Source organism: Ischnura elegans, chromosome 6, assembly GCF_921293095.1.
Source record: "Ischnura elegans chromosome 6, ioIscEleg1.1, whole genome shotgun sequence".
Taxonomy (NCBI): Eukaryota; Metazoa; Arthropoda; class Insecta; order Odonata; family Coenagrionidae; genus Ischnura; species Ischnura elegans.
Genome location: NC_060251.1, coordinates 70,530,057 through 70,546,300, shown reverse-complemented (window position 1 = coordinate 70,546,300; position 16,244 = coordinate 70,530,057). Strand labels below are relative to the sequence as shown.

The 16,244-nt window shown below is 36.1% G+C and overlaps 1 protein-coding gene across 1 annotated transcript; it reads left to right on the top strand.

Moving 5' to 3' along the window:
• The first annotated feature begins 4,156 nt into the window (after positions 1 to 4,156).
• Positions 4,157 to 13,686, top strand: LOC124160365 (endocuticle structural glycoprotein SgAbd-2-like). The gene is made up of 3 exons (XM_046536204.1): positions 4,157 to 4,230; positions 12,361 to 12,518; positions 13,029 to 13,686. The coding sequence occupies exons 1-3, from the start codon at positions 4,222 to 4,224 to the stop codon at positions 13,291 to 13,293; spliced, it is 432 nt and encodes a 143-aa protein (XP_046392160.1). The 5' UTR covers positions 4,157 to 4,221; the 3' UTR covers positions 13,294 to 13,686.
• Positions 13,687 to 16,244: the final 2,558 nt, after the last annotated feature.

The following is a 16,244-nucleotide window of genomic DNA, read 5'->3' as shown; positions in this document are numbered from 1 at the left end:
GCATGAGGCGAGATAAAGCGTTGCAACTACTCGTCATTAATATAAAAATATTGTACACACTTATTGAATGAAAAAAAAATTATACGACAAGGAGAATTTTGGAAAAGGAATGTGATTTCTTCGATCATGACCCACAAAAACAAGTCTTCTTTAGCAAAGTTTTGCACATGTGACTGCGTGGGTTTCAGTGGTGTCGTGGTTCCCATGTTTCCATTCTTCCGGTGCTACCGCGTCGGGAGAATGAAGACAATGGAAGTTTTGCACATTAGAAAAATTAAATCCGAAATTCAAAAGCATGAGTAGTATATCATCGTCTTCAAAAAACTAACTAAAACACACAACTATCCACATATAACATAAAAAAACGCCATCATACTATTTTTTACGGGTCTTATACATTTAAATTCCAGATGTGTTATAACAAAATATATTTATAAAACACATTTCCCTCTTCGGTAAAGAAATATGCCCACTTATCACGGAACTTGGATAAAAAAGTGAATTAATACGCTTCGTAATAACTTAAGGATGAAATAGGTTAACTGATACAAAGCTGACTAAAACGCGTAAATTTATAAACCACAGAATAAATAGTGAGCGACATTTTACGATTCATATTGCCACTTCGGCTGCGTACGAATTACAGATAAATGTAACATGTAAAGGTATAAAAATATGTAACTGTGAATATGTTGAAAGGGATTAGCATGATCATGATTATGATGCAAATCGCAGCCAATGAACTCAATAAATACAGATACTCAAACACTCGTGGGAAAATAAAATGTAGGTATTACTCATACACTGTGTATGCGGGCTTGGAAAGTTTTGGGTGCAGCCACACCGGACTCGGCCACAGCTCCATGAATTCCAGACATTCGTTACCACTGAGACCAGTCTTACAACACAGCCACCTACAATTAAATTTAATTAAATGCTTTGGAATTTTGAATAAAATCCAATTCTATATTCATATTGCTAGATATTTAGAGCACAAAATAGCACACAATAGAAAACCAATTATGAATTTATTTTGATAGGATACGTATTAGATCATTCGGGATTGTATTTTTTGTCCTCACTTGAAAGATATCTAGATATTACCTATTCCTTCTCGTCGAAAGTAGTCACATTTCTACCCCGACATGACTTCATATTGCCGCCTAAGTCTGAGCAAGAGTATTTTCCAGAAATCTGTTATAACAACCCATAGAATACTTAAATGTTAACTACACCATTATACGTTACTTATTGGTTTCGTAGTACGAATAAATTTCAGACGGTCAGTTTATTTCTAAAGTATATATTTATAGAGAATATGCATACATGCAAATTTTAATTACAGGAATGTGGAAATAAAGAGCCCTATGATAGATAAAATGAGCATCACTAGCTAAATAAGTTATTATCAAAATAAATAACACTGACCTTATAGAATTCACATGCTAAAATACGTTATGTATAAGGATACTTAATAATCTTAAGAGCGCGTCAACCCTTTCTAACCCAGAGGTGTTTCTGGAGGAAATCTAATTTCAAGATTTTTCATTTTGAAAACTTCAAAATTCTGCGCTCAATTACAATTATCGTGGCAGCTTTATATTTCGTCTTTAAAATTTACACCACAAAATAACGCATAGTTTAGATATTTCTTCAATAGACGAGAAAATGAACATATTTTTGATGTTGCTTAGAAGCCATATTGGGTTATAATGGGTTAAATCACACCTTGGTGGATTGGTCCGGGACCGTATGACGGTGAGTAAAGTGGTATGTAAATAACATCATTTTAGTGTTCTTTTACACTAATAATGGCGCTTTAACTTAAAAAGTGTACCACTAAGCCCTGCTAAAAGTTTTTAATGATTTTTCACATCTATGTCAGTCAGTCACATTGTGCTTGAACTCAGCAATTCCAACATTGACGGAAGGTTAAATAAAATTTTCCTAGAAAAATACTGAATCATTTTTCTTACTAAGATGCGTTCAAGGGTTTTTGTGGACGAGTACTATTCTATTAAGGTCAGAATATAAATGTTAAATCTTACTGATTAAAGTTTCCTGTGGAAGTTCGCAATGAATTATAATCTCTTACACATCCGGATTAAATGCTTTGGATATTTTGAACTATCTTACATTTCAAAGGGAAAACGCCTCTCTACACTGAAATCGTTGGCAATACTGACGTTAGAATTCTAGCAAATTAACTCCATGCTATCAAGTTACACAAAATGAAAAACTGCATGGGTTGGATTAAAGATTTGATGGGAATAAAAGAAAACTAAAATAATGAAAAAAGAAGGTTACCAAAAAGTAGGTGGCATGGTATTATGCCATTAAACCCTGTTTGTGGCTATAGAAATGCACTATAAGTGCCTGGATTTCAATACACGTTGGCGAATGGTTAAGGTATAATTAAGCAGATCAGGGGCTAACATGACGGCCTTCATATGGTAATGTGGTCACTAATTCGCACTAACCCCTTTTCAATACCTATAATTACCAATGATATCGAAAGTGAGTATATGTACTTGTATGGGTACACACCTCCTTTCATCCAGTAACACTGTCTTACGAGTACTGGAAAACGGGAAACAAGGATTATAAAATCCTATTCCAGTCAAATTCTCCAAAGAGCTACTCAGGTTGAGCAAAATAAAAGAGCTAACTTGATACAGATAGCCGAAGAATTAATGGAAATCAGAAATTCATGGAAAATAGAAATCAATTCTAGCCTTAAATGTCATTGATTATCAACCATAATATAAAAAAATGGAGGAAGCATGAGAAGCCACAATTTTCAAGCATTTAAATCCCTTATATATGTCAAAAAAGCTGTACTCAATATTTACAGTCTAATTAATAACACTAATCATAATGGTCAATCCTACTGAAGACGAATTCTTTCATATTCAAGGAATACTGGAAAATATAAACCAGGGACGAATATGCTCACATCACATTAGAGATTACGAGATCACATTTATAATTACGGGAAAACTGACGTCATGACAGGCAAGCACGAAAAAATTCACCTGGCAAAGGTCACATACGAGTATACGCTATATACATAAAGCATACATTTCATAATTTTTCCCATTTTTGATGGAAATCGAACCAAACGGCTGAAATAGACACGTACCCCTTCGAACGTTGAAGTCTTTCATTAAAAACAAATGAGTAATTGCGGAAGCACATTGGCAATTGTAGAATACTCCAATGGAACAAAAAATTTAAATGCAGATCTATGGAGTCATATAATCATATGTAATTTTATTACTTTTCCCTTTTTTGTGAAAATTTAAACACATGGCAGGAATAAGAATCTACTTCTTCGATCGTTCAAGTCTCTTAATCAAAAATAAGTAATTGCAAAATCAAATCTGCACTTGCAGAATATCCTGCTGGAACAAGAAAAACGTTTTAATTCACAACTTTGGAGTCATATAAGCATACGTAATTTCATTAATTTACCCTTTTTGGGTGAAAATTCAAACACCTTGCAGGAGCAAGAATCTACTTCTTCGAACTTTGAAGTCTCTTTTTTCAAAAATAAGTAATTGCTGAATCAAATCGGCACTTGCAGAATATCCCGCTGGAACAACAAAAAAGTTAAAATTCAGAAATGTGGAATATTGGCCAACGAAAATTAAGGAGTGCATCGCAGACACGAATGCACGTTTCAAATAATCACGCAATGCTCGGCTACGTGAGGGTTAAAGGGTGCGCAAGCTTACATAAATTATTTGAGGAAGTGGGAGGAAAATATGGAGTTGGCTTGGTTTTCTGCGCGATCTCAAAGGTCACGCGCCATGGTGCGGAAGACTTCGGTGAAAGGGAGAAAGGTTAGGCGGATAGCGACACAGGGGCGGAGGATAGCATGGGCGACATACGGCCAAGAAGGTGCGTCGCAAGTCCCTGGCTCCAATTTTGGGTCACATCCTCTGACCGCTTCACGAACTGGGGAGTATGGGGCATTCGAAGATGAGGAGGTCACTTTTGGTGGAAAGGTGTGGTGTGGGAGGGGTTGGATCGCAAGGAAGGCCTCACACTGACCCTCACACCCTACAACCCCTCCTGTGACTTCATAAGGCACGTGCGGTTCGGTCAGTATATAAGGGTAGGCCGAGTCCAGAGCAGGACACATCCAAACTCGCTCTCGTTGGGAAGTGACCGATACAAGGACCAAGTCTACTGGGAATATCACACCCTCTGATCATCATGAAAATGGTGAGTAAAGCCACTTAGAAAATATTCATTTATTAGAAAATTCAGTTTTCCGAATATATATTCCGAGAAATAGTATTACCGGTAGCGTCCATTGCAAATCCAACTGTAAGCAGCGTACCCTTTTAGCAGACGTTAACTTTCCTATCTGCCTAAAATCACGCATAGCTACAATTCGGTCACGCCTTTGTACAGTTGTGACGCTCGTATCATCTTCATTCCATATGTAATTTGGTCCAAGCTTAAATCGTTGGTGAATAGCCGTAATTTTTTTTTAAATTGTTCAACATTTGTCCGGTTGAAGTTGGTTGCCCGGGACATACTTGTTGCCTGAGGCATTCTGATTGACAGTGTTTTGTGTCTTGCTAAGAGTTAAGTAAACCAGTCAGGGCCGGCCATTTCATTTTCGGTCCAATTATGGGGGACTTAGCGTTTACATGCAATAGCGTATGTATAGGCAAACCGCCTTACTTTTTTGGTTGTTAATCCAAAATAAATATCAGATTCTATATGTAAATACTCCAGCATCTTCTCTTGTGATGTCATTTATTACTCAATGTTTGTGAAAAAGGACGGGGCACGTTTTCGATGGCGAAAACTTGCCCCACTTTGTATTCAAAAATCTTCCCAGTCGCAATTTTTTTACTCTAAACCAACCTAAAATGGTGCAAACAATTACTTCCTTATACAATACCTACATCGTTAAACATAGCATAAAATGCTCAATCGAAATATATGATTAATATAATACACAACTGAAACGGTATATGCTGTTTTTAGTTAAAAGTATGGCATAAAAAGTTACTCACCTGAGCAAAAATCAACAAAAGGTGACACTGCTCCACAACGCGTGCGTCCCTGTCCTTCAAACTCACAAAACAGCTGCAACGGTGGGTGGGCGCATCATTCGTCTGATTGATGCCGCGCTACAGCGGATAGTTAAGGAGGTAAAGCTGATTCGAAAACGTTCCCATTGCGAAAACCTGCCCCGGTCTCCCCAATATAAGCGTCGGCCGAGTGCAGAGCAAAACACATCCAAACTTGATCTCGTTGGGAAGTGACGGATACAAGGACCAAGTCCACTGGGAATATCAAACTCTCCGATCATCATGCAAATGGTGAGTAAAACCACGTAGAAAATACTAGTTTATTAGAAATTCAGTTTTCCACCAGCATGTCAATAACGCATAGACACGAATATACCCAAACAAAAAATCCTCAAAGTGCGTGGTGACTCAGGGAAAAGAACTGGCACAGAATATCACACACCTGTGGCTTAGACTAATGCGAGTTTTACCCACGACTCTCGAAATCGTCCATCGAGTTGAATTACTGAATGAGTGAAACCGGTATTGAGCATGCGTGTCAGTTACGCATTTTAAGATCACTATTGGCATATGTATTTCCATAGGTAGGCATCGAAAAAAAATTCCCAAAAATTCAAAATTACATTCAAAATGCACATAGAATTTTCTATCTATAATTTCTTCCCCTAAAACGTAAAAAAAGACCCATAAAGATTAATCCTCTAGTATTGATATCACAAACAATTGTTAGAATAGAAATAGTTTTATTCGAATGGGGTACTTTCATATGAGGTAGCAAAAAAAGCGTAACTTCGCTATTTTGGATTGTAAAGAGGTATAATTTAATGAACTTTTGAGAAATTTAAGTGACTATGGAGATGACGAGGACTTAAAATATAAATTTGAGAAGCTGCGATATTTTTCTGTTACTATTCACTTTTTTCCCATCGTTGTGATCTAAAATAAGTAAGTTCTGCAAGAAAACTTGCCTCTAGCATCAGGATAAACACGTCATAAATGTGGAGAAAATCTGAAAAAAAATAATGACACGTAGAGTTTAATTTAATTCTTTTTTACCAGCCATTACAAATCAACAATGATACCACATAAAAGTAAGCCTCCTTAAACTACGATAATTGAAAAGAGAAAAAATCATTCATACGTCCCTGAACTTAACGATAAGACTGCAAATTTTCCCTGATGGTCTGACCACATGCTATCAATCAGTTGCGGTTGAATCCATAAAGGTTCACCAATATCTATTTCCAACAAATTTCTACCTAAATATATTCTAATAATATCTAGCTCTAATGTGACGAACTAAGAGCACAATATTATTGAGCTACCTAGTATTCCCCAATATTCCCCCAGCTAGGAGTTTTTCCACCGTAATCCCTAAACAAAAAGTATCTCAAGCATCCTAGACACAGTATAGACTCGCAAAGTGAATTGCTATACGAAGTAGATATGCATTCAATTCTTTTCCATGTGCACGGCATCAAAGAAATAATTATTGAATTGTAAATGCTCTTTAGACATAAAGAATTTACATAGCTGCAAACGTAGTAGTTTCAAAGAACTGTGCTCAAATTCAAATCAATAGTTTTTTCACCACGTTGAGTGCAATGAAAGACAATACTGCTAATGCATGCACACGGTTAGACATCAATATCATCTTATGAAGCCAATATCGACGGTAATTAATAAGTTTAGTAACGCATGAGACTAGAGATGAGTAAATCCAGTTTGGCGAATACCCAAGCTTTTTCCAGAAGAGGAGGCATAAGAATACCCATCTGCCGAGTACTAACACATGTTGAGAAATATTTATTACGAACGCATAATATCATCCGTGGATAATCTGCGCCCCAATGCATGTGGTGATGATTTGCGTACAAGTACCATAGCCGTGGTGAAAGCAGAGGTACGTTTGCTGTTTCGAGAATGAAGTCCACTTGGGTGGGAGGAGAGGGTGAACAAAATAATACGTTACCCTTGAAAGGTAAACGGGCAAAGAGAGGTTAGATGAGTATGAGATAAAGAGGTGTAATTGAATACAAAAAATATCTACGTTGAGGCGAAAGAAGGGAAAAACCAAATCAAGTAAAACAAAAATGAAGTGCAACTGAAGAACTTATGCTCATTCCGTGGCACGATCAACCATTTTGAAGAATTATTTAGGATTTTACGTAGGTAGCGAAGACATGGAGAAAAAAATGTTGACTTGAAGAATTAGAACAAAATTTCAAATAATTAAGACTCCCCAACCCATATTTAGATGACGCTTACTATCAGTTCAGCGCCTCTGTATACTCAGGAATCATTTATATTACATTGGTTTGAAATTAGAGTCACTATTGAATGTATAATCATAGAGTATTACCGATATGTTTTAATTACATTGAACTATGTATCTGTGTCAACCGTGAGTTCAAATTTATATCGAACATTACCAGAAGGAAAACTGAGATTATTGAGAAAACTGACTTCACTCCACTGAGATTATAATAATGATCCGCTGAATATAATATGAGCACTCTAAACAAAAATGTCACGAATTTGTTACAATTTTTCTTAGAAGGAAGCTTTTTTTCCAGAGCTCAAGCCAAGTTACAGGGCTAAAAATTTTCCAAGCATCGCTTCCTCATCGGCAAAAAAAGGAAAGACTTCATAAGCATTTTTTCTAAAATAAATTAAGCTCATCCGTCAATACAAAATTTAAAGTACAATTATACACAAAAATCCCATATTCTTCATCATAAAATTAGTTCAATTCACGTCGTATTTTTCACGCAAAAATTCAAGTAAAATGAATAAATATGACTGTAAATAAGAATTATTTACGTTTAACAATGCATAAGAAAAGCTTACGCAAAAGCGAGGATTCAGCCTGAATAAACGCATACCGGCACTCTTGTAGATTTGAAACTCTTTTTTTAGTGCCGTTTCAACCATGTTTCGCACCATCTTCTGAGACGGTGGCTGTAATCGTTCGTTCGTAATCTTAGCGTTATTCCACGAGCAGAACCTTCACCTGGTGAAGATGCATCGTTCTTGGCCTCTTTGAATTCAGCCCACGTTTGAACGGGGCGCGCAACCCTCTGAGGGGATGCACTTAACTACGCGAATCTTCAATAGATAGCGCTCGAGTCCCACGGTCAGTCCTGCAGTCGTGAGCAGAATTGGAAGCCTGGCGGCAGAATGAAAGAGGGATAGCAAAAAATTTTCCCGTTCCTATGTTTCCGCAAAAACTTTTGATTTTAAGTACCAGAAAAGGATAAAAATAACCTAAACCTGAAGTTAATTCAAAAGACGTTTCACGTAAAAATAGTCGAATTCTGCGACAGATACGATCAAGTCTTTCACAGCCAATAGGAAACCAAAGTTACAATTTGATTCCAATTACATAAAGTATGGGGGAGGTTATCCCGAAATCTGAGGGTAAAGATCTTTATAGCTCAACATTTTAAAAGTCGCCTTTTTACTAAACAAAATGTGTATTTTTATCAAATTCAACAATTTTGGTATTCCTAAACCGAGTTTTAGTCTCATCATATATTATTTAATGCTAAAAATATAAGCAATTGAATATCGAATTATATCACGCACGTGAATCCCAGGGTAATATGAGAGTAAAGAGATCTTTATTGTTCAACATTTTAAGAGCCTTCTTTTTATTAAACAAAGCAGGATAAAAAAGAAGCCGTCATTTTATTAAAAGGAGTGTATATTCTCCAAATTCTACTATTATGTAATTTCTTTTGCGAGTTTTTAGTGTCATTACAATAATTTTGATGTTTCATGGAAATAAATATCATATTATATCACATACGTGAACACCATTTACTCTGCGCTACGAAAGACTCATTGGTGAAAACTCTAAGAAAAAAAGTGGTGATATCTAGAAAAAGGTTTTAAGCAAAAAAGGCCAAAAAACATTTGATTCCACATGGACGAATACCAAAGCGCATCCATCGGATCATTTCCCTGTCATTTTAAATCCACTGTGAGAGGAATATTAATGCTCTTCCGGGTTATAAAAGCCCTTCAAGTCGTCGGCTGATATCCACTACTGATTTCCGCTTGACGCATTACTTGCATTTTTCTCTCGGCTTTGGTAAATGATAACCATGACCAAAAAGAATTAGCTGTGCGATAGCCGAGCATTTTCTAAAATAATGATAATTTAACGATAGTTTGGGATTTACATAAGGAGACGGTGCTCAGGGAGTTCGGCTCCGTCTCAAAGTGAGGAAAATTTTAGCGATTCACATGTTTACCACCTCCCGCATAGAGTTAACGTAGTAAAGCCTGTTCATCCACTGGTATCACACTTCAAGCGATTTTCGTTCTAACAATTGCTTAAAATGTATGATATGGGGTGATTACATTACATTGATCTTGCCGCCCCACCCATTGCCCCAAAGACAACATCTATTTACAACACTGACCGTTCATGTACCGGGCAATTTCCATACTACGCATTCAACATCAACAACTGTCTCCTTAATTATCTATAAAATTTGCTCCAACATAATGACATCTCGCTGTTAATTCTTCCACCGGAAAAGCCTATTTATGGTATGGTTTTGAACAAGCAAGACATGCGGGAATGCGACGCATAGTGGGCTGAAATCCAAAAATGTGGCCAAATAAGATTTTTTCCCTTTCCTTTGAAAAAAACAATGATTAGTCCAGGAAATGAAGCTCATAAAAGTGAAAAACCTTGCAATTTTTTCAAACTGAATCGATTTGCACCAAAATTTGGGATTAGACTAATTATACCCCCCACTTCAAAATCTATATTATGCCGAAGGGCGCTTTTTATTTTTTAGGGGTGAAAACTACCCCTAAAAGCTGGAACTTAAAAAATTATTTTTTAAAGCTAAATACGAGTAAAATTTAGTTTAAATTAAACGTACAATTATTTTTTTTTATTTGGAAAATAATTTTAAGGCGTTTCAACCCATAATAATCAACCCTTATTGGGGGTTAATGTAAAAAAGAATTTTCAAACTGAATCGATTTGCATAAAAATTTGTGTTTATACTAATCATACCTCCTTTAAAATTTTTTTGCAAACCGAATCGATTTGCATAAATATTTGGGATTAGACTAATCATACCCCCTTCTTCAAAATCTATATTATGCGGAAGGGCGCCTTTTATTATTTAGGGGTGAAAACTACCCCTAAAAGCTGGAACTTAAAAAATTATTTTTTAAAGCTAAATGCGAGTAAAATTAAGTTTAAATTATTTGTATAAATATTTTTTTTTATTTGGAAAATAATTTTAAGGCGTTTCAACCCATAATAATCAACCCTTATTGGGGGTTAATGTAAAAAAAATTATTTACCCTAAAAATAAAAGTTATTTATCACATTGTATCTTCTTATTCACTTTCTTACTCCTTTGATTATGTATTCACTTTTTTCTCTCATGATTTTAATCACAGCACAGAAAAGATATAACAATTGGATAAACAGAACAAACTTCGTCATGGTGACATAAACAAATAAATGCACATTTATGTAGACATTACATGAAACACAATCAAACGGAGACTGTATGGCTTCCAGTCTTCCCACCACATGCATGCTCACAGGTCACTGTGAGCGAGAGCACACATACTCACATATGTGTATCTATATATACATCTTATGGGTAGGTGTGTTTATTTTGTAGCAAATTTGAGTGTATCGTTAGCTTCTAACGTAAAGTACACAAAGTATATGCTGATTATGAGGAATATTATGCTCTGAATTGTGGATTTCGAATTTTTCGAAAATAAATTTGATTGGTATTTCAAACATAGCTCCTTTATTTTTTATGATAGCAAGTTCATTTAAATTGTATTTTGTAGGGTTTTTACTGACTACAAGTTCATGTGAATTAAATTTTTTTCGAGTCATTAATTTTGAAAGGGGAGGGATTTAAGGGTTTAAATAAGGTGGAGCTACCTTGGAAATAGAGGTTTTAATTATCAATATCTCACCAAATATTTATTGTATAGAAAATTAAAACACACAAAAATATTTGAAAATAAAGAAGCTACAATTTATTACTCCTGCATTTTTTCATATCTCTAGTTTTTTTGGAGTTATTTTGAAAAAAAGAGCATTTTTAACGAAATGGTAGAAAATGACTTTTCACTTTTTCCTCCATTATTTCAATATTTAGCGTTGTAAATTTAAAAAACTTCTAGGATCAATTAACAATACTTAAATAAAGAGAAATACTGAAGGGCATTGATCAATTTTGTCTAGTGTGGTAATAAGGAGTTGTTTTCACTGATTTTTTCGTACAAAAAAGTAGGGACTGATCTTATTTTTAATCATAACTCGCTCAAATTTCATGGTAAAAAATATTTTTTCTCATTATAAGAAATTTTTTTAAAAACACTTTTAAACAGAATACATAATTTTTCCTCGAAAATTACATTTTTACCGCTATTTGGTATTGAATCTTTCAAATTTAGCGTATGACAAACAATAGATAACCATCAACAAGTTGTAGCTCGGTCCGAATTGGTCATAAAGGAAATATAAAATAAGATTTTTATTTAATTTTTTACAAGCTACAGTTTTGTAATTCACAATTTCCCAATAAAATTAATACTTTTCAAGTTATTTGCCTGTAATCGATTAAAATCGTTGATTTTTTCGTCAAAAAACTGTTACTTTCAATCGCAAATAACTCGAAAAATATTAATTTTACGCAAAAAATGGTAGGAACATTTTATTCTTAGAATTTATTTTTCTATCGATTCCTGTGGTCAAAATATAATTAAAATTTTCCACCCCCGAGATGGGGTGGAAACCACCCCCAGGGTAAAAGCGCCCGTCGGCATGATATAGATTTTGATTCTTGGTATATGCCCTACTTATTGTGAAAATTTCAAGAAAATCGATTCAGTTTGAAAAAATTGCAAGCCAAAACGCTTCATTTCCTGGACTAGATGTAATCTAATAATAGCATACACATGAGCACATAACTGAGAGAAAATTATTTCTTAGTCATTTTTCGTAAAGCAATAAACGTCATCCAAGTTTATATACTTAAGATGATTTCAAAATATTTCATTATTTTTCCCTTCAATTCCCTTTATTTCAGAAAACTAGCTGAAGTTTTTAGCGACAGTTGTGTTTTGTTTAAAGTTGCCTAAATTTAAAGAATATCAGAGTAAAAATATGCCATTGCTGGTCAATGGGAGACATCAAAAGAAAAGCTTTAATGATGGAGCCAATATTTATTCCACGACAACTCATGTACTTTGCACTTGGTCGAAGGTCTTAAATCCCAAACTGCCACATTTTTATCCCGTACAGTTGGCGTCCACACTTCTCCTTCTGCTGCCCGTGGTACTCGCGGCGCCCCAGGTCAGGCAATACCGTCCGCCGGTTAGGCAGCACCAACCTGGGGAGCATATTGCCATCCTGAGCTACGTGAGCGACGGACCCAACCCGGATGGAAGCTACTCCTACAGGTGAGACACTTAAAGTTCAACCTCCTTTCTGAGCCTTTCGTTCAGCCTATACTTTGCGAAAAATAGTTCCTAAAATATGTGCTTATAAAACTGATTTCATGGAACTTACAGAAAAAATTATTTATTTTGGTAGGGCTTCTTCTCCGCGTTGCTATACCGTGATATATTAAGAGAACGATCCTATTTGCCAAATATGGCATTTATTGTAGCATATTAGCGCAGGAGCGAACCCTAAGGACAATTTTCCCACATAAGCATACTTAATTTAGATAGTAATATTTTCTACTTTCCTCACATGGCAATCGCAGTTTACTCACCCATATATTGACAATTTCAGCCATTATATGTGACTGAGTTTCGAATCTTTAATAATTCTCTTAAAATTTCTATTAAAATTTTAAACTCCTTTCATGGTTATTTTCTGAACCTTTCCTTCCCTTCAGGATTTGAAATATGATTCTCCTTGTCTTATTATATGTGCTTTAAATACGATTCTTGTGAAATTTTCAGCTACCAGACTGAAAACGGTATCTCGGCCGCGGAAGCGGGCCAGTTGAAAAATCCCGGCACCGTCGATGAGGCCATGGTCGCCCAGGGCTCATACTCCTACACCGCACCAGATGGAACCCCGATCGAACTCAGATACATCGCAGATGAGAACGGATTCCGCGCAGAAGGTGCTCATCTGCCAGTTGGCCCACCCATTCCCCCTGCAATCCAGAGAGCACTCGACTACCTGGCCACACTTCCAGTCACCACACAAAGGCCCTTCTAAACCATCATTTGGTTCATGAAACCACCGGTGGCTCCCCCTGCAGTAAAAATGTATCTCCTATCCCTCGGGCGCTGACGAAGGTGGATCACGGAGGTGACACCATCTTCTTCAAAAGGAAGTCACAATCAAGAATGCTGCGGGGGAACTTGTCCGTAAGGATAGGTTATCACGCAGCACGTATGAACGATGACCGCCAAATAAAAGCCCATCCTAGTCGAAAAATTCCTATGTGTATAAAAAATTGTGAAAATTGTAACATGCCACTCAAACAAGAGATTATATCTCAACGGTTAACAATAGAATTAAACTATCCGACTTGAGAATGAGCCGTATTACCGGCAATTCACCTGTAAAAAATTGTAAGTACCATTCAAAGTGCTACTGTTTTCTCAGCACATGTCCTTGTCCATGTCCTTGTCCATGTCCAGCAATGCTCAGTCTAACACCCATTTCCAATTTGCTTAGCGATATTAACTTGCATTCAGCTCTGCATTGCACTCAATAGTCTAGTATGTGTTTATAATTGTTTCATAATGTACAGAAAATTAATAAAATTTTGAAAACAAGACTCCATTAATCGTTTTACTTGATGCATAATATTGCGACCACTATGTATTTGAAACGCCTTACACGGCTAAGTGATGAATTTTAAATCTCTTAAAAGTTATATTTGGAGGAGGCTTCTCCCTGCGTGTATTGAAAACAGATGGTACGAGACTTCATCCAGAAAATAATTTGGATTGCCCCACAATGTCCCAATAATAACCCATGATAAATAAAGCCATATGACGATAAGTGGTCTAAAAGAACATGTAAAAAGGATTGACATGAACTTCATTAATACGGATGAAATAACACCATCATCACTGGTCAACATTCCTCAGATTGGCTTGACGCAGCTCGCCACTCAACTCCCCTATCAGCTAATCTTTTCAAACCTACGTATTTCTTCACTTTCACATTGATACCTTCTACACGTTTTCCACATATATGATTCGAGATATTCCTTTTCCATTCTTGCCCACTACTTGTACCTTGACGTTTTTCTTCATAATCATTGCCAATTTGTTTCAATATTTGGCCTATAAAGTTGTTCCGTATTATTGTGAAGGTTTTCATGAGGCTTATCTGTTCTCCTACTCCTCTTCGTACTTCCTCGTTACTTACTTCGTCGATCCATTTGATCTCCATCATTCTTCTGTATCACTACATTTTGAAGACATCCACCATTTATTTCTCCTCGACTGTCTTTCTCCATTCCTCACTTTGTTTCCATACATTTACCTTAAATTTCCACGCTGTGAGTAGATATTTATTTTGGTGGAATGCCTGGGTTATACTGCTTATAATTTCTTTACTGCTTCTCTCATGACTAGTTACCCTTCTTCTCAGATAAAAGAATCCATCTACCTTTTCCAGTTTTTGTTTTCCTATTGTAATTTTGTTATAACTTCTTCTCTTCTGCTGCACACTAATATCTGGTTTTTCTTTGTGCTTATTCTCATCAGATATTTACCCATTACCCTACCCATATTGACCAAAATCTTTTTCAAATCCTCCTCAGTCTCTGCTATTGCGTCTACACCATCGGCAAATCTTCGTATGCTAATTTTTCTCGATGGATATTCACTCCCGAGGCCATTTTTTTGATTTCATTAATGGCTTCCCCCAAGTAAACGTTAAAAAATATCCATAGGCTTGTCTCACTCCTTTCATAATTCTTTCTTCTACCCAGCTGAGTCCTGATTTTATCATCGCTAACTATTTTTTGCATGAACAGTAGATGATTCACTTGCAGTTGTAAAAAACTGCAATTACTCTCAGAATGCCCAGCATTGTGTTCCAATACACGTCAAACGCCTTGTCTAATTCTGCAAACACTACGAACGTTGGCATTTCATTCTCTTATCTATGATTAGCCTAATGGTCAACGTTGCATCTCTTGTGCCTTGCTTTTTCGATTTTTTGCATTGTCCTCCTCCAACTACACCTCTGCTCTTCGTTCTATTCTTCTATAGATTATCCTTGTCAGTATCTTCGACTCATGAGTTGCCAGGCTTATAATCCTTAAATACTCACAGTTCTCCGTTCTTTTTCTCTTGGAAATTGGGATTATGATGTTCCTTTAGATGTCTTTTAGTACCTCACCTGCTGAATACATTCAACTTATGATTTTGTGTAGCTGGTTCAACGTTTTTTCTCCAGAATTTGTAATTACCTCAGATGGAATATCGTCAATTCCAGATGCTTTATTAATCCGACGATCTGTTACAGCCGCATTAAATTCTGCTCTTAAAATGAGGTCTTCTATGACATTTTTATGCCCTTCGCTCTTTGACCTCATAAGTACGTAGGCTACTTCCTTTGTACAGATCTTCCAGATATTCATTCCAAATCGTCCCTTCGTCTTCGTTTTCAATCATCAGTTTTCCATTTTTGTCCCTAGGGGTATTACATCTTACGCCCCTTTCCTTAAAGTTGTTCCTCACAATCCAATGGGTGACCTCTACTTTACGGATACATTTAGGCTACAAAGTACGAAAAAGTTGAAATAAGTAAGATGTCGTGGGTTACGTCAATGCAATCTACAAACTGCTGGCTAGTCATGATGACTTTGAATATTATAGCATGTCATGAAACTATTTGTAAATATTCAAAATCTTAAATTTTGTGTAAAACCGCAAATCCACCCTTTTTACTACCATTATTACTCTATGTCATGATCACTTACGCATGGCGAACAAGGGATATATAGTTCAAGGGCCCAAGAAAGTAGTTGGTCATATACTAGGGCATGGGAAGTATTTCAACAACTAGGGCAGTATTTTAGAAGACGCATGACACAGAGGTAGGTATAACTGAAAGATGTTATCAATATCAAGGGAGGCGTTGATGAAATCAAAGGAGCTAATATAAGTATCGTCACGTTAGGGTAGAAATAAAACGAGAGT

Excerpts from the sequence above, each read along its gene's own strand:
- LOC124160365 (XM_046536204.1), top strand. Across the intron at positions 12,519-13,028 it reads GATGGAAGCTACTCCTACAG|CTACCAGACTGAAAACGGTA; the intron begins GTGAGACACTTA and ends TGAAATTTTCAG.